Source organism: Chiloscyllium punctatum, chromosome 4 (genome assembly GCF_047496795.1).
Source record: "Chiloscyllium punctatum isolate Juve2018m chromosome 4, sChiPun1.3, whole genome shotgun sequence".
NCBI lineage: Eukaryota > Metazoa > Chordata > Chondrichthyes > Orectolobiformes > Hemiscylliidae > Chiloscyllium > Chiloscyllium punctatum.
Window position 1 is genome coordinate 33,026,802 of NC_092742.1, and position 20,209 is coordinate 33,047,010.

General features: G+C 37.3%; 1 protein-coding gene across 1 annotated transcript in view; it reads right to left on the reverse strand.

The window, feature by feature from the left end:
- Window positions 1–1,139: 1,139 nt before the first annotated feature.
- Window positions 1,140–20,209, reverse strand: part of cpsf2 (cleavage and polyadenylation specific factor 2) — a 43,499-nt gene continuing 24,429 nt past the window's right edge. Inside the window, exons 11-15 of the mRNA XM_072568329.1 lie at window positions 15,445–15,597; window positions 15,097–15,322; window positions 12,390–12,698; window positions 6,756–6,890; window positions 1,140–3,581 (exon numbers count right to left, since the gene is read on the reverse strand). Of these exons, the coding sequence (XP_072424430.1) occupies window positions 3,489–3,581; window positions 6,756–6,890; window positions 12,390–12,698; window positions 15,097–15,322; window positions 15,445–15,597 (916 nt within the window). The 3' untranslated portion in view covers window positions 1,140–3,488. The remainder of the gene's footprint in view (window positions 3,582–6,755; window positions 6,891–12,389; window positions 12,699–15,096; window positions 15,323–15,444; window positions 15,598–20,209) is intronic.

Here is a 20,209-nt window from a genome sequence, read left to right on the forward strand (position 1 = left end):
GACTAGATCACAGCTTTGCAGCTCTACCTCATCCAGTTATGAATAAATGTGAGGAATGAAATAATTAAGAGGCGGCTCTATGAACTCCCCATCCTTAATGCCTGCAGAATCCAGCACTTGAGTCAGTTCCACATTCAATGAGAACATTACTGATCTTTGATTTGCATCCCTTAATACTTCAGTCTCACAAAAGGAAATCAATCTCAGTTGCACAATTATTTATTGATCAACATCAACTCCATTTGTGCAAGATAGTTCCAAACGTCTACCATCTTTTGAGGAAGAAGTGTTTCCTAATTTCAGTCCCGAAAGTTATGGTTCTAATTTTTCAACTGTGCTCCTAATTCTCGACTCCCAACCAGTGGGATTTCTCCTAACTACTGTTATCTTCATATCTTAAACTGCAATGTTAGCACCCTTGAACTTTCCAGATTCCAGGGACTTTAATTCTGTCTTGCACCTATTCACATGTATCTGAAAACCAAGTCTCTTTGGTTTTTCACTGTTTCTAGCATTTCAGCATTTATAAAATTTGGTCAAAGATGGATGACCTCACATTCTCATTCACTTAATCTATCAGTGTCTCTTAAAACTTCAGATTTCCAATCTACACTGCTTACGATACCATTTAACTGTGTGTCAACACCAAATTTAGATAAGCGGCATTGATCATCAAAATCATTAATAAAATTAAATGTTACCCCTTGTTTTTTAACAGAAAGTTATGTAACAATATTATTTCATGTAGCAAAACATTTAAGCAGAGTAATTAGTGGTAAATATTGAGACATAGAAAAAAAGTAATGCATATGTTGTGTGTTAATTGTAAAGTTATCTTGCAAATGAAGTACATTCAGAAATCTATCCTAGCTAATTACTGGTTACACAATTTGTTTGTCTAAGTTCTGTTGGCTAGCTAAAGATTGCAGGGGTCTTTTATTTTTCTTGAACTAAAGGTGCAACTGAAATACTTCAAGCTGCATGGTGCATAAGAAGCTACAGGAAATCAATTTATAGCCATCATACAAATTTAAATAAATTTGACCGTCCCAAGGCAACATTCCCTGAATCGAAATAAAATAATCTTGTGAAACAACTAAGTTTGGCTCCATAATAAGAACAAAAGAAGTTACACAGTATTAAGGATACAAACAGGTGGAATTTATTCTGAGGAAAGATATGTTATTTCACAATGGCAGAGGAAACATTTTAATAGCAATTAGCCCTGTTTTATAGGTCACTATTGAAAATGGAATCAGAAAATGAATTGAACATAATTTATCCTCTGAGCCTGGTTGACTGCATTGTTATACAGGCATTAATCAATCAATTGCTAGTGAAACTATGTTTTTACCACTTATAACTTATTTATGCCTTGTTTTCAAGACTAGCTTCCATTTCAAAACAAAATATGCCAGAAATTATACAGTGAATCTTCAACATTCGTAAACAGAATACAAATGGACATTCCTAACATAACCACTTGACAGAAATCCTAATTTGAGCTAACCAGCCACAATGTGCAATTTGTCTACTACCAAACACCAGCAACATAAATCATTAAGAATCTGAAAACGAAACAATATTTTATTGGCATTTTTATATCTCGCGTATAAAGTTATAAAATCTTACACATAATGTGTACAGTATTTTTTTTAACTGAGAGATAGCATCTGGGAGACTACATATTTTGTAAGGCTAGAAATAAAACATTTAAAATAGTTAATGCCTAGGAACTTCCATTATAGGAAGTGTTGGTCAGCATTTTTCAACTGTTTACATTTTTAATTGAGGCATTATTCTGAGGTTTGCAATATTCTGCCACATCAGGAAATCTATGCCCAAATACAAAACATTTTTAAATCCAAATATTGTGCTCCAATAAATATTCTACTGACCTGGATGTATTTTAAATGAAATCTGAGACGTCAGAACAGTGCTTCTCCAGTATGCTGTACCAGAGTCATTAGTATTTACAAATGTATGATTTAGGAGCAGCAGTAGGCAACTTAATCCCTTGAACCTGCTCTGTCATTCAAGAGGATAATGGTCACCTTTAATTTAATAAATGTCAATTTTATTTGTAACCACTGAATTTGTATTTTCCTAGTTTTGATTTACGATCGGGTGGTAATGTAATGCTGTAGTAAAGGAAAAGGAGCTTCGTAGGGGCATCCAGGAGATCAGACAAGGCACATTTTCAAAGGAGTAGTTTCTTATGCTTCCTCTCTTTAGATTTGTAATCTTCTCCAATTTAGTTTTGAATGTGGATAATAGATGATGTAAGGTAATACATGAAATTGTTGGTGAACAACTCTCATCAAAGTACAGCTCACCTTTGACTTTTTTCCATTATACTGTTTTTTAACCAAAAAAAAACTAATTACTAGCTCTCAGAATAGTTTTTCCTGCTCTATCTTTATTGTACTAGAATTTCAATAATATGAAAATACAACTGTGCAAATTAAAAATTATACTCTCAACATACCTCAAATGATCACAATGTGATGGGTAGTAGGGATACCACAATTGATCTCAGCATCCCTCAGTTCCAAGACTCAGTTCTTCCAGGGCTCTTGGCATGATTTCTTATAAAGAGGGATCCATAGAAAACTCATGTGACTAGATATCAAGGGTAAGATAGGATATCTCTTACAGTCAAATAAATCTCCCAACACTCACCATCATGGACTAGAGTTTCCCATAAGGAACGAATTTGCCAAAAGGAAATTTAAAGCAGTTTTATAAACAATTTAATTACTTATTTCTTGGGATTCAAAGTTAAGCCAAAACCTTAACCTATAAACATAAACTCAAAATTAAATTACCCTTTATAAATGTATTGTAACTATTTACCAAAACCTTTCAAAAGAAAACTGAATGTTGATGAATTCAACAATTACAGCTTTACTAAAATCTAATAACCAATCTCAAAAGCTTTATAATACAATGTTAAGGAAGTGAATAATAACTCACAACAAAATACAACCTTGGACTCTCAAAAACATGAAAAGCATTAAAATTATTTCAAGCTGCATCAGCTGAAAAACTATCCTTCAGATTTGTCCAAATTTTTTACCTCGCTATACAAGAGATTAAGCCAATTTTTCACAAACTAATACGTTGAATGTTGGGATGTTTTAATTTGTAGCTTTGGCAGTTTTATCAGAAAACCAGGTAAAATAAATCTTGTCATTCTTTGTATAGTTTTTTGAACCAGTGAAATATACTCCATGTTATCACCAAGAAAATATAGAGTAAGAACTGGTGAAGACAGAACATATTCAGATTTAACAGAACAGTTCCACACAAATTTCTTCTGTAGAGTTGAAAGAAAACAGATCCAAATTATGAGCAATTGCTCCTGCATCAGGAAAAGATGTCCAGATTTTTGTTTTACATGTCACAAATATTTTCCAGCACAGTGATGATCGAGGAAACCCCATGAGAATAAAATCCATTGTCTTTCAAGATTATTCCATGTCCAATTATACAATTGCGTATTGTTCATATAAGAGGTCCCGTATTTTATAATAATCTTCACATAAACATCCCTCCAGTCCAATACGTCCCGTCTCAGTCTGCAAAGAAAATACAAAGAGCAATAAGAACTTAAAAGTGGATCCATCCCCTCTTCAGAAGCAACTGTAGGAAAATAGGTCTTAGAAGCAGAATTAAGCAATTTGGCACTTCAAGTTTACTCCAACATTCAACAAATCTCAACTCAACTTTCCTATCTGCTCCCCCATATCTCTTGTTTCATTCAGGAATCACAGAAAACTAGTATGTAGGTACAGCAGGTAACTAGGAAGGCAAATGGAATTTTGGCATTTATTGCGAACAGAGAATAAAAGTAGGGAATATTGCTGCAACTGTGCAAGCATTAGCGAGACGACACCTGGAGTTATAGAACATAGAACATTACAGCGCAGTACAGGCCCTTCGGCCCTCAATGTTGTGCCAACCTGTCATACCAATCCGAAACCCATCTAACCTACACTATTCCATGTACGTCATATGCTTGTCCAATGACGACTTAAATGTACTTAAAGTTGGCGAATCTACTACTGTTGCAGGCAAAGCATTCCATACCCTTACTACTGAGTAAAGAAACTACCTCTGACATCTGTCCTATATCTATCACCCCTCAATTTAAAGCTATGTCCCCTCGTGCTCGCTGTCACCATTCTTGGAAAAAGGCTCTCCCTGTCCACCCTATCTAACCCTCTGATTATCTTATATGTCTCTATTAAGTCCCCTCTCAACCTTCTTCTCTCCAACGAAAACAGCCTTACGTCCCTCAGCCTTTCCTCGTAAGACCTTCCCTCTGTACCAGGCAACATCCTAGTAAATCTCCTCTGCATCCTTTCTAAAGCTTACACATCCTTCTTATAATGCGGTGACCAGAACTGTACACAATACTCCAAGTGCGGCCGCACCAGAGTTTTGTACAGCTGTAGCATAACCTCATGGTTCTGGAACACGATCCCTCTATTAATAAAAGCTAAAACACTGTATGCCTTCTTAACAACCCTGTCAACCTGGGTGGCAACTTTCAAGGATCTGTGTACCTGGACACCGAGATCTCTCTGCTCATCTACACTACCAAGAATCTTACCATTAGCCCAGTACTTTGCATTCCGCTTACTCCAACCAAAGTGAATCACCTTACACTTGTCCGCATTAAACTCCATTTGCCACCTCTCAGCCCAGCTCTGCAGCTTATCTATTGTCTCTCTGTAACCTACAACATCCTTCGTCACTATCCACAACTCCACCAACCTTAGTGTCGTCTGCAAATTTATTAACCCACGTTTCTACGCCCTTATCCAGGTCGTTTATAAAAATGACAAACAGCAGTGGACCTAACACTGACCCTTGTGGTACACCACTAGTAACTGGACTCCAAGATGAACATTTCCCATCAACCACTATCCTCTGTTTTCTTTCAGCAAGCCAATTACTGATCCAAACTGCTATATCTCCCACAATTCCATTCCTCTGCATTTTGTACAATAGCCTACTGTGGGGAACCTTATCGAAAGCCTTGCTGAAATCCATATACACCACATCAACCAGTTTACTCTCATCTACCTGTCTGGTCACCTTTTCAAAGAACTCAATAAGGTTTGTGAGGCACGACCTACCCTTCACAAAACCATGCTGACTATCCCTAATCAAATTATTCTTTTCTAGATGATTATAAATCCTATCCCTTATAACCTTTTCCAACACTTTACCAACAACTGAAGTAAGGCTCACTGATCTATAATTACTAGGGTTGTCTCTATTCCCTTTCTTGAACAGGGGAACCACATTTGCTATCCTCCAGCGTTCTGGCACTATTCCTGAAGACAATGACGATTTTAAGATCAATGCCAAAGGCTCGGCAATCTCCTCCCTGGCATCCCAGAGGATCCTAGGATAAATCCCATTCGGCTCAGGGGACTTATCTATTTTCACAATTTACAGGATTTCTAATACTGCTTCCTTATGAACCTCAATCCCACCTAGTCTAGTAACCTGTATCTCAATATTCTCGACAACATTGTCATTTTCTAGAGTGAATACTGTCAAAAAATATTTATTTAGTGCTTCCCCTGTCTCCTCTGACTCCACACACATATAGTTTTGGTCCCCTTACATGAGGATGGATATAGGTGCATTGGGGCAGTTCAGAGGAGATTCACTAGATTGACTGCAGAATTGAACAGTTTGTCTTATGAGCAGTTTAGGCCTATACTCTGTAGAAGAATGAGAGAGAAAATTGAGATATGCAAGATGCTAAAGGGGATTGACAAAGTAGATGTCAAGTAGCTGTTTCCTCTGGTGGCAATCTAGAATGAGAGGTCATAGCTTTAGGTAAGGGGTAGCAGATTTAAATCAGACATGAGGAGAAATTATTTCTCTCAAAGAGTCATGAATCTATGGGATTCAGTATAGTGAATGCTGGTACATTGAATAAATTTGAGGAGGATGCAGACAGATTTTTAATTAGGAATGGGTTGAAAAGTTATCAGGAGTGGGCAGCAAAACAGAGTTGAGGCTGAGATGAGATTGCTCATGATCATATTGAAAGACGGAGAAAGATCAAGGGACTGAACACATATTCTTAAGATTCGAACACATCCCTAGAACATTAATCTGAATCACTAACCCAATTATATGACTGCTATGCCAGCACGTCCATTAGAGTGCTATAAATCAGTTTTATTTTCACTTTTAGGTATTTCATATAGGACAGGTATTTATCATGAGCATCAATCTGAGACTAGAAGACAGTGCAGCAGCACACAAAACTTTCTGAAGTTTTATATTTACACTGTAAAACAGAACTAGATAGAAAAAGATTAAAGTGCATTCAGAAATGTTGTCTATCACTAAAGAACAGTATACTTTCCCTGTGCTTTTACCTAGATACAGAGCAAAGAGCAGGATGAATAGCTATTCCACACAAGCTTCACCTTGCTGTACAACTTACTGTAACAATGGGTTTTTACACACTCGAACATAAGCAAAACAAACATATGATAAAAAGAACAAAACACTTAATTTGCATTTTCCTTCCAACTAATTTTGCTCATCAAGGGTTTTACAAAGATAAACCCAATTTGTTTTCCTGACTTATCAGATTATGACAAACCAAAGGAAATTCATTTTCGCCATATAGGAATGATAAATCTTACTTCTGTACAGATGTCTGTTCCCTGCTGTAGGTCTTTTCATACTGTTAACTTCTAAACAAAAATACTTACTCTTCGAACAGCAACCAAATTGTTGCAGACCAGAACACCTCCAACAAATTCTGCTTGAATACCTTCCCGCAAAAGAACTTGTTTAAAATCAGATAACCTTGGCTCATTAATGAAGACTGCTTGATGACCAGGAACCTAAAAATGTTGGATTAAAAATTCAATTAAAATCACCCTGCAATTTTGCATTTTCACGGTTATCTTATTGAATAAATGAGAACTTTACACAATTAGTGCAACAAATTAAATGACTTACAGAGTAAAGTCAGAAACAATTTAGTAAGCAGATTTTTAATTAGGAATGGGTTGAAAAGTTATCAGGAGTGGGCAGCAAAACAGAGTTGAGGCTGAGATGAGATTGCTCATGATCATATTGAAAGACGGAGACAGATCAAGGGACTGAACACATATTCTTAAGATTCGAAACATCCCCAGAACATTAACCTGAATCTTAATGACTGATGCCAGAAAATGAGTTTTTTATTCAAAGTAAATCCATGGTTGAATGATATGGAGCAGACATAGTGGGCACTTAGTAAGAAAGCACAGCATCTTGCTTGTTGATAATTTTATCACTGACCACTGCAATGTTTTGTTTCAACAGGATTAGTGCAGCAAAATTTTGTCAATTTCCAATATTGCATCTGTATTCAACATTTTACCATATTCATAGAAACAAGGTATGCCGCAGACTGTTTTACTACTAAAAATGAGAAATTGATGTGCAACTTTTCATGACTGGTCTTAGATGATTCCAGAAGAAAATATCTGAAGACCAACTGTCAAGAGTTTTAGCAGAAGTAATTAACCTGAAATGTTAGCCTTAGGTTCATTTCTCTACAGATACTATTTGACCTACTGACTGTTTTCAAAAGATTATGTCGCTATTTCAGAAATTCTTTAGTTTTAGGTCATTGGAAATTGAGAAATGATTTGCATTTGTATTTTATCTTGGAAGTTGGGTGATTACATCAAGATCACATTTACTGCCTATTCCTGGCTGCTCCGAGGTAATGGCAATGACCAATCCTCACTGAGATGCTGGTCCTATTAGGATAGGGAAATAAAAGTTTTGACCCAATGATGATAACGGAGGTAGCGAGATATATCATGTATTCTCATGAGACTGATGCCTTACGCTTTCAAGGCAACAGAACTTATGGGAATGAGAACTGTTGTCAATGTATGTGTAATAAACTAATGCAATAAATGTTGCAGACAGTATGTTCTAACCATAGTGGTTTGACAATGTTTGGAGTTGCTCATGAATTAAGTGACAGGGGGATACAATCAAAGGGTCTGCTTCGTCCCAGATGATGCTGATCTTCTTGGGCATTACCATGGCTGTATCCAGCTGGTAAGTAATGACCATTCCATTACATGCATGGCTTGAACTTTACAGCCACTGCATTGTTGAGATTGGTCTGGTTAAATATTTGGTCTATGGAAACCTCAGGACATTGTTGATAGGTAATGTTGAAGGTAAAAGGGGAATCTTTTTTTGTTGGAAGTGGTCAGCGGCTCATATGTAGTTTGAATATTACCAAGCACATATCAGCCCAGGGCTGTTTATTATTCACATTCCACTAAAGGCTGACATGACTGCTCAATTAGAGAATTCCACACATTCACTACCCTGTGGGAGAATAAATTCCTTTGCATCTCAGTTTTAAATGAATTCCGCCTTATTCTGTTACTTCAGAATTAGAACTAAATTTATTATCACATGTAAAGTACAAAAGTAGTGAAAAATTTACAATGTTGCCCCTCAAAGCACTATCTTAGGCACAAAGTATCTAAGGTACAAATCTTAGATACAAATAGAGAAATTTTTAAAAAAAAGTTACTTTGTCCCCTAGACAAAGATTCCTTCACTAGTAGAAACATCTTCTCAACATCAACACAATCATGCCCTTTCAGAATATTCTGTGTTTCAATAAGCCATCCCTCATTCTTCTAAACTTTATTTAATAAAGGTTTAACCTTCCTCCCACAAATCAGCCTAGTGAATCTATTTTGAATGACTCCAGTGCCAGGCTAGCCTTTATAAAATACAGGGACCAAACTGTACATGGTATAGTGTGGTCTCACTAACACCCCTGTAACAAGACTTAGTTGTTTTTAAAGTCCAACCCCCTCTGGCAATAAAAATCAAAACATCATTTCCCCTAATTACTTGTTACATTTACATGCTAACTTTTTTGTGTTTCATCCACAAGAACACCCAGATCCATCTGCGCTGCAAGTTTGTGCAATCTGGCAGAGATGAAAATGGTTATACAAAGCATGTTGCCCTGAAGTCTGACACTGATTCCATGGGGATGCAATGATTGCCCTCAAGTAAGCAGGCCAATACTCCACTCTGTTGCTAAGCCATCAACTATCCCAATTCCCAATAAGGCCAGTTTTGCCGAAGCTCACTAGCGCTTAAACAGTCAAGTATTCTCATGATGTCAAATGTAGCTACTTCGTTTCTCAAGCATTCAATTCTTGTATGGAATAGGTTGATGAAATTCAGAGTCAAAAAGTTCTGGCGGGGCTCAAACTGAACATTTGCAAGCAGTTTATTGATGAGAGATGGACCCGAAGACAGAGAGTCTGCAGCACCTAGCAAAACTGGTGAGAGGAGAAACTGGGACTGGGAATCAACATCACCAACAGGTATGTCAAGAAAAGGATCCCAGACAAGCAGTTAGAAACAGAGACAGATTTATTGGAGTTGATTGATGAGTAATTTTACTTTAAATTGAAGAAGGGAAGAACATTGTAATTAGCCTGAAAGTAGGCTCAATGCATGGCAGGACGGTTTGACTGCATTCAATGTCCATTCTATGTCATGTTTGGTTGATACTTCATGTGGCCTAAATGATCACATGTATCTATGTCTCCAGCTGTAAAAAAATTGACAGCGAGATTTTGGATCTGTAGCGACGGCTGGAATCAATGTGATGCATCTGCAAAGCTGAGAGTTACATGGATAGCACATTTAACAAAATAGTCACTGTTGGGTTAGCCCATGGCCAGAGGTTGCACAAGATGGCTGCCCATTGGCATTTACTTGGCATAATTATGGTGGAGAAGATTTTTAGCTGCAGGAACAGAATTAGCTTGCTGTGTGCAGAATTGAAGTGAGATCATAATTTAGGACAATGGTAGTTTGGAGAAGCAGATAAATTCAAGGTAACAGGGTCCAGGATGGACAAAGGATCTTACAAATTAATATGTAAGGAGTTCTGCACAAACCCACAGCTGCAGGTGTCTGTTAAAGACAGTCTGAGAAGAGATGTCTAGGAACAGACAGCCCGAAGTTTGTAGTTTAGCAAGAATTTTTTTAAAAAGTATGATCCCACGATAACAGAGACAAAAGGTAAGGTAAAAGAAGAATGACATTTATGTCTTGTAAAACCCTAGGAGTTCAGACAAGTTCACTGAGCTGTGAAAGTAATTGAGTTTGTCTTATTAATGGAATAGTTGTTGTCTTATTGAGTGAATGAGTTAGTGGAGAAATATTTAGAGTCAGGTTAGTAAATTTAATTTGGAAGACATCATGTGACTAGAACGAGTTATAGTTGCAGCTGCAAGATGGAGGGAACAGTGTTTACCTGACCTTCCAAGGTCAGGTGGGAAAGAAGCTGCTGATCTCATAGGCTTAAGAGTTCTACCATTAGGTATAACCACATAACTCTTTATATGACTAATCTTCTATTAGAACTGATATTATAAATTTGATAGCAATTAATAAGAATTAGCATCATTTTGTATCGCCTGTGATTAAAGTAGTAAGAAATAATAAGATGGGTAAGAGAATTCGATAAAGACAGCAAGGAATATAATGAATAACAGAATTCAAACAATCCTTAGAAATAAACAGGTCTGGTAAATGTCTGAAAAAAGAACCCCCATTAACACTGGAATGTAAATTAATGGGATACGCTGTAAGATCACAAGGCCAGATGTTAACGATGTCTGGTAAGCATCATGAGATCATACAGGGAGTGTCCACAGGGGGGGGGGGGGGTCCATCATCGATCGGGTGTTTTACAGAATTGGATGCAATCCTCTGAAAGGATTAGGGGGATGGAACAATGATATCAATGTTGCATGTAATTATTGTAATGCAAAATATATAAAAATTATGTACTTGGCTAGGGAAGCCAAAGTGTCACTGAACTCTCTTCCAATCTGAGAAGTGATTAAGAGGGCAACTGGACCCCACATGAAAGCCAGATTCGGAGTGGTTTCTGGCTTCTCGCACGTGTGGTAAAAGAGCTGTGATTACAGATCACTTGTATAGCTGAACACAGAGCTGGAGACTCCTCTTTGACATCTCTCATCTCTCCACAATGGACACATCACAGTTTAAGACAAGACTGGTAGACAAGGAACGGGGGATAGCTAGGCAATCTAGAACAACTAGGCAGGATGTGTAGTGCCCCCTGTGTCTATCTAATTCATGAGTCATTTTCCATTTTGAAGAGTGGACAATGAAATAAATCAATGCATTGGCTTTTCTGACACCATGTATTTCTCTAGAAAAGAACCAATTTGTTTTTATACAAAGTTATAGCTTCTGACAAGGGCAAAGGCAGAATATTAATTCCATTTGTAATTTAATTAAATCTAAATTTTAGTCAAATTACCAACTGTTAAACTTCAGTTATTTTGTTTACAAGCTTTAATCCATTGTTTCTGGTCACTCAACTCAACTTACATTGAAGAGGAGAAAAACTTAGAAAAGCCATCAACAAGATGTCCTCAACATCAACTCTTTCTATCAGTAACATGTCTTGACACTTAATTGTACAAGATTTTCTCTTTCAAGTAAGGCAATTGAAGTGTGTTTCCAAATCTGTTCTGCCCTGGTTCCTTTTTTAAAAAACATATATAAAGAATCAAATAAACCCTAGTTATTTCATACTAATTACTGGCTTCCAGGAGTCAAGTAAAACTTTAATTTTGATCCAAAATGAAGTTGAGATTTCTAAAGTTAAATGAACCATGGATGTGTATGTTGGAAATATAAATTTACTTTAAGTTATACTTCTTCAGACCCATGATTATGAAATGTTCCCGTTGCTAGATCTTTGACTGATAAATAATTTCACATGGTCTGTGCAAGAGAAAGCTAGAACATATTTTGAAATCCAGAATAATAATATTGCAAGCTATATCTTAATACAGAAGCTGGGTAAATAATTGAACTATGGCACTTAAATGTCAATATACATTTCACATTTAAAAATCTTTTTTTTTACCTAAAGACTCATTAACTTTATAAAAATTCAACAAATCACAATGCAAAGTCAAACCAATTATGGTCTGATCTCCAGTAAAATTGTGATCGATGAATGCACCTCTTAAACCCATAATCTCTAGAATGTACATGATAAAATCGATCCTTGCAAACTCCCCTGTAAGTCAGACATCATTCTGATTTGGAAATAATGCTGCTCCTTCCTTGCAGATTGGCCCAAATATTGGAACTCTCTATCTACAGCCCTGTAGGAATACCTTCACACAATGGCTGCAGCAGTTCAAGGTAGCTGCTCATCACCACAATCTCAATGCTCACTTTGCCAGCGACACCGACATTGTATGAACAAATGAAAAATAAGTATCTTAATTGAATTTCCATACCTCATTTGGTGACAATGGTTCCAGTGTGGGAATTACATCAAGATCTTCATTGGTCTCTTTTTCATCATCATCAAAAAGGCTCTTCATAGCTTTTTGCTGAGCTGCAACTTGGTCAGAGTTATGTGTAGATGAGGGAGCATCAACCTGCATTTCTCCTTCTTCATCCTCTCTTAACTCACCTTCTTCCAGAATGACCCCTGTATCTACCTTTGATACCCTCATATCCAAGACACCATCTATCCAAGCTAACTCTGCATCCTTTGCTTTACAGAACTGGAGAGAGCTGACTAAAGAATCCTTTAGTCTAACCTGTGAAAATGAAATATCCAAATATTAGGAAATAATAGAATAATACAGCTATTCAGCCCATCATCTCTGTACAGGAAGTAATGGAAACCATAATACTTTGATCCAGAATATAACATTTTCAAATTTAAAATGGATTAAAACTCTTTTGAAATACAATTGAAAAATAACACAATTAAAAGAACTTCCAGAGATAATTTCTGGTGTACTTTTGAATGTTTTTCCCATTGTTAATTCAAGAAAATTGTTTATAACATGTAAAAATACTGAGCAACAAACATTTATTTCACTGATTACTTTGAGCTTTCAGCTATGGTTTTTGTGTCCTTCACGTTAACAGATTTGTCAAAGATTAAAATTGTAAATTCAGTGCTAACAATCTCAATGCTTTAATTTTTCAACTGCTAAGCAGCTTAATACCCGTGTTGTCATAATTTTCTTTGGAAAACATCAAACTTAGGTTTCACATAAAATTAATTTGTAGCAATATTTAGTGCCTCTGGCAGAGTTCCAAAGAATTGAAGCTGCTGCAATAAAAGGATGTTAAATTTATAAATAACATTCATTAAAGGCTGGGTGTTGCTGTTCAAAGCTGCAAATTAGTGGTAATTTCTACCTTATTAGAGAATCTTATATACAAATTATTCTTTCCAAAAGAATGAAGATACAATCACTTAATTACATGCTTTGACCAAATGTTTTAAAGCAACAGTTATGATTTGCTGCTTCCTAGTTCTGGACTCAAGTGAACTCAAGAAATTGTATGGTTACTTCCAAATTTTATTACAAAACATTAACAGAAAAGAAAGGACTTGTTCTTATTTAGCTTCATTGAAAATTTCAAAAGCAATTCATAGCTAAATAATGATGTGGAGATGTCAGTGTTGGACTGGGGTGGACAAGGTCAGAAGTCCATGAGACCTGGTTACAATCCAAAAAGTTTATTTGACATCACAAGTTTTCGCAGCACTATCCCTTCATCAGGCGGAATGAAGAGAAACTAGCAGGCACATGATTTATAAGCAGAGAGATCAAAAGGTCAATGGAGTGTCAATAGGCTGACTAACAGTTTTCTGCAGGTGATCAAAAGTGGGCCAAAGTGAGGAGTGCAGATGTTGGAGATCAGAGTTGAGAGTGTGTTGCTGCAAAAGTACAGCAGGTCAGGCAGCAGCCAAGGAATGGGAAAATCGACGTTTCAGGCAGGAGCCCTTCATTAGCAGGTTCCTGATGAAGGGCTCCTGCCCGAAACTTCAATTTTCCTGTCCGTCAGATGCTGCCTGACCTGCTGTGCTTTTCCAGCAACACTCTCTCAAAGGTGTCAAAAGTGTCAGACGGTGTGAGTAAAGTGTCAACAGCTGAATAGCAAGTGAAGGGAGGACTTATAGTCCGATTAACTGAGGCAGAGAGATAATTACAAAAATATAAAAATAAGATGGTACTAGAAACAAACCAAATGCTGGAATAACATGAATTGTAACCCCACCATACTGTTTCTGTATCTGTAAAATCTTCCTTACTGTCCTGTTTTGACACAATCACCTTGACAACTTGTTGTGATCCCTTCACCTTAATTAATTTGTACAGTTTTGAATTACTTGTTACTTTGGTTAGATCCTTGGCACGCCAATCTTACACCTATCATGTTATTCCAGCCATTTGGTTTGTTTCCAGCCCCACCTTACTTTTTAACTTTTTTATAATTATCACTCTGCCTCATTTGCTATTCAGCTCTTGACACTTTACTCACACTGTCTGGTGGTTTTGATCACCTGCAGAAACCTATTATTTAGCCTGCTGACACTCCACTCACACCATTTGTACGATATTTTGATCTCTACTTCTAAAATTCTGTGCCTGTGTGCTTCTCTTAACTCCACCTGACAAAGGAGCAGCACTCTAAAGCTTGTGATTTCAAATAAACCTGATAGACTAGTACCTGGTGCTGTGTGAAATCTGACCTTAGCCAAATAAGGACAGTAACTTCACGTTAAAAATGAGTTATGTAAGCATGGAAGTCAAATTATATGAATGGTCAACACAGTAAAAAATGAACTTAGTTAGTAGTTTTTGGTAGTGTCAGGCCAAAAGATAAATAATAGACAAAAAGCTGGGAGAATGGACTGTTCTGCTTTGAGTAAAATCTTAGGATCGATTTCTCTCACCTACACAAGTTAACAGGAATTTGGTTTAATGTTGCACCGAATGCAGAACCCATTCAATACTGCCAAGTGGTTATCAGCCCATCTTTTGTTAAACTTTTAAAGTAGGGAGTGAATCCAGCAGCTAACTTAAAAGTGTCAATTTTGAGAACTCATTATCCCGCCCATATATTAATTTTAAATTAGGTTAACAGCAGAAATGTGAATAGCCAGTAATTATATATATTCTCAAGTTGTATTACCTGGTAAATATGCGTCTCACTAGTAGCATCTATTGTTTCTTGAAGCTTTGGTGTGTAAACTTTAATGTCCTTTCCACCAAATGCTTTGCATGCTTCAGCCAGATCTTGGCTAGATTCTGGAGGCCCATGAACAATGATCAACTGTCGGGGTTTCATCTGATTAATAATTTTTTTAATAGAGTCACCATCTGAGCGTCCTTCATAATCAATATATGTCACCCTGGCTCTGTAAGAAGGTGGCAAATTACTTGATGAGTTGATATATTTTGTCTTAGTGGAAGAAGAATAAGCAGATTTTTATGTATGCAAGGTTTATCAGCTCAAACATTAAAAATCAACCTTACTAACCTGATTTCTATGGTTTCTAAAGCTGAGATACACTTTGTTGGAACATCAGATAAATCCTGATCCATAGGCTCCTCACCATTACTCAAACCAGAATCGAGTTTGCTCTTCTCTTCTTCTGCTGCTTGAAGTTCTGGAACCAAGAAATCCTCAGCTCTAAAATAAAGGATCAGCAATAAACAACAAGGAAGCACAAGCGAAGGTAGCTCAAGTTTGGGTTTCACATTGGTTTTTACAAGTGCAACACTGAAGTGTTTTGGTTTAAAATAAGTCTGTGACAGGAACAGAAATTAATTGTCTACAACAAGAAATATAGTCACTTAGTACTTAAATTGAATATTGCTGAAAAGACCTTTACTGAATTTTCTCATTTTCCATCAGTACAAGTTTGCCATTTCAAATAATTGCACCAACTTCTACTACAAGAGAAAAGGTTGCTGATTGGTTGGCAAGTCAACACTGATTGGCCAAGATGCTACCATAGAAAAGTGAAATACAATCAGATGTAAAAGGACAAATGAAATATTAATAAGGTTTACGAAAATCTTGATCAAAATGTTTGGAGGAGGCTGGAGAAGGTGACTGTGTCAAGGGTTGCACATGGGTCCAGGAGGAGGGAGAGACAAAATACTCACTCACAATCAGAGTGTATTCTGTGCCTTTGTTGTTTCAGTTGCAACAGCAGGACTCAAATGGGCACATATTCTTAGAGTTTGGATTGCAAAAGGAGTTTGGAGATGGGACAGTAGTTTGCAAGAATGAGAAGGAGAATAGTTAGGATTTGAGGAAGGGCATATTGTATGAAAGTGAGGGGATTCTACATCAGGGATCTGTTCTGAGTCCTCTGCTCTTTGTGATTTTTATAAATGACTTGATGAGGAAACGGAAGGGTGGGTTAGTAAGTTTGACGGTAACATAAAGGTTGGTGGAATGGTGGATTGTGTGAAGGGCTGTTGTAGGTTGCAATGGGACATTGGCAGAATGCATAACTGGGCTGATAAGTGGCAGATGGAGTTCAATTTGGAAAAATGTGATGTGATTCATTTTAGAAGGTCAAATTTGAATACAGAATACAGGATTAAAGGCAGGATTGTTGGCAGTGTGGAGGTACAGAGGGGATCTTCGGGTCCATGTCCATAGATCCCTCAAAGTTGCCACCCAATTTAATAGGATTGTTAATAAGGTGTATGGTGTGTTGGCTTTCATTAGGAGGGGGATTGAGTTTAAGAGCCACAAGATTAGGCTGCAGCTCTATAGAGCCCCAATTAGACCGCACTTGGAATATTGCGTTCAGTTCTGGTTGCATCATTATAGGAAGGATGTGGAAGCTTTAGAAAGGGTGCAGAGGAGATTTACCAGGATGCTGCCTGGACTGGAGGTAATCTTTAATAAGAAACGTTGAAGGAGCTACGGCTTTTCTCATTGGAGCGAAGAAGGATGACCGATGACTTGATAGAGGTGTACAAGATGATGAGAGATACAGGGTGAATAGTCAAGAGACTTTTTCCCAGAGCAGAAATGGCTATCCCAAGTGGGCATAGGTGATTGCAGGAAGGTTTAGGGGAGATGTCAGAGGTTAATTCTTTACACAGAGTGGTGGGTGTGTGCAATGCACTGCTAGCAGTGGTAGTAGAGTCAGATACATTACAGGCATTTAAGCGACTCTTGGATAGGCACATGGGTGATGGTAAAATGAAGGGTATGTAGATTAGTTTGACCTTAGAGTAGGATAGAAGGTCAGCACAACACCAAGGGCCTGCACTGTGCTGTACTGTTCTATGTGCTGAATGCAGAAGCATCATAATTCTGCTCCCAACTTCAGTAATGGCATAACAGTAAAAACTCAGATCAGGGAAAAGCCAGCCAAAGTTTGCTTAAAACAATGCACTAGTTATAATTCTAATGATGATTTTGTACATTTACCAGAAAATAATAGCTTGTTTATGAAGTATATTCAAATAGCTTTTGTAGAAAAACTGAAGGTCCACAGGATGTTGAATATTAAAGGTTTAGCTTTGAATGTTCAAGGGTTTCAAACTGTCTACATTTATTGTACTGACAGCAAGCAAGAAAGCTAACATTTTGCAACATAAAGCAGAACATCTTGAATATATTTAGCAGTTTGAATGTAATTCCACTTGTTAAGAGTTTTGTGCTGTAAGTGAGTATGTTAAAAATGAATTTAAAAACTGAATAGCACGGAGCATGAATAAAATGACAGGAAGCAAGACAACATTATAGAATGAGGACATACTTTGCAGGTCACATATCCAATTCCTAATTCTTTTTCTTTAGTGACTGATGTCTGAGAAAGACAAATGTAAGAATGAACCAGCCAAACATTAATAGTAAAGCATAACTAGTAGTTCATTATAGATAGTAATAGTAATAGTAAAATGATTTTGAGAAATCTAACAGATAAAAATGAATACCACAATGCCCCAGCATCATTGGTCTCTACACAAGTAGATTACATATGTTGTATTTAAAATAATGCTAGAACAATTACATACAGATATCTCACATAACTTGAATATCCATGACAAAGCCTTATTTTTGGTTCAAAACAAATCAACTACCCTAAGAGTTGCATTGTTGAAGCTGTCCACGTCTGTAAAACCTAGTGTTTATCACAGTCACATTAGCCCAGGAAACCACTGCTCAAATTGATTTTATGTGACACGAATATTTGTCATCCAAGGCACAAATCGTGACATGGATGAATATGGTATAAGCTCAGCAGCTGATTCATGTCCAGAATTAAGCAGAAGGAAAGTAAGTCAATAATATCACATTCATTTACAGCGAATTCTGTGACACAGCACTGAAAGTTTGCCTGAAAGATGAAGGAAATCCAGCACTGCATACTTATTGACTACTTAAGTGTCCAGGTTTTGAATTACCTGGAAATACAGTTTCCTAAAAAGACATAGTTTAAGAAATTAAATAACGGTATGTTACACTAAAATTACTATGTAAATTTCCAAAAGGTATAAATTAAAATCAACATCATTTAGTGAACCACTGGAAAGTAAGGTGTGGGTCCAACTGTATTTATTTAAATGGTTAATTTAGCCATCATCAAAATATTTGGAATTGATAGCACTTTTAAAATTCTGCATTTCAGGAATAATGTATACTCTCAGAATTCTCCAAATAGTATGTACATGAAAGTATGCTGTAGGTAATAAACTTGTGAATGAATTGCCATCATGATATAGCAGGGAGGGGAAAGTGAGGACTGCAGATGCTGGAGATCAGAGCTGAAATATGTGTTGCTAGAAAAGCGCAGCAGGTCAGACAGCATCCAAGGAGCAGCAGAATCGAAGTTTCGGGCATAAGCCCTTCTTCAGGAATGAGGAAGGTGTGCCAAGTAAACTAAGATAAAAGGTAGGGAGGAGGGACTTGGGGGAGGGGCATTGGGAATGCGATAGGTGGAAGGAAGTTAAGGTGAGGGTGATAGGCCGGACAGGGAATGGGGGCGGAGAGGTCGGGAAGTAGATTACAGATCAAGAAGGCGGGGCTGAGTCCGAGGGTTGGGACTAAAGGGATGAATGCAGATTTCTCCAGCTTCCTCATTTCCCCTCCCCCCACCTTATCTCAGTCCCAACCCTCAGACTCAGCACTGCCTTCTTGACCTGCAACCTTCTTCCCGACCTCTCCGCCCCCACCCCCTCTCCGGCCTATCACCCTCACCTTAACCTCCTTCCACCTATCGCATTCCCAACGCCCCTCCCCCAAGTCCCTCCTTCCTAACTTTTATCTTAGCCTGCTCGACACACCTTCCTCATTCCTGAAGAAGGGCTTATGCCCGAAACATCAATTCTCCTGCTCCTTGGATGCTGCCTGACCTGCTGCGCTTTTCCAGCAACACATTTTTTTAGCTCAATCATGATGTAGCAAACCATCATGTGGTTAAGACTGACACAATGTATTAAAATAAGAGTTGGTAAGGGAATACTGTGGACAAAGAACTGCAGAATAAAGGTTCAGTAAAAGCTTTTTTTTGTTATAAGGATTGTGTGACTAAATTGTAGTTACCCAAACTTGTTCTACAGTAATTTCATTAACTCAGTCATTTTCCATGCAACGATTGCACATGAGGAGGCCATTCAATCCATTTATTACATTTTCTTTTGCCGGAGCAATTAAAGCTAATCACAATGACACACACTTTCTGACTGAATTTTCATCTGCTTCAAATGTACCAACAAACTATTTCCTGTATGTTATATTCCAGAAGCTCAGATGGTAAAAGATAGTACTGGAGCCAATTATTTACAATTGCAGACAATATAAACCTGCACCTATTCACCCAACAATCCATTTCAATCTGTTCCTTTTTAAAAGGCACGAGTGAATTCCCAGTTAATTCCTAACATCTAGAATATAATTAGATGCAATGAATATACAATTACCATTGTGTCCCCAAATAACATGACCTCACTCGCATACATTCGTGTCACTTGCCTCAAGTATTGTTCCTCAAGGAACTGACTGAAATGAGTTGTTGGGTGAGTAAGTGTGTACATCTGTGGTCTACAGTGTGTACATCTGTGAATAATTGGCTCTGGTTCTATCTTTTACCATCTGGCTTTCTGGATTTTCTGCCAATAGTATAGGTACAGTTGTGTTACATTTATATCACTGAATTAATAATCCAGAGAATAAAATTTCAAATGCAACCACTGAAGTTTGAGAAATTGAAATCAGTTGTAAAAACTCTAGAAATAAAAAGATACTGGCAGAAGTGACTAGAAACTATCAA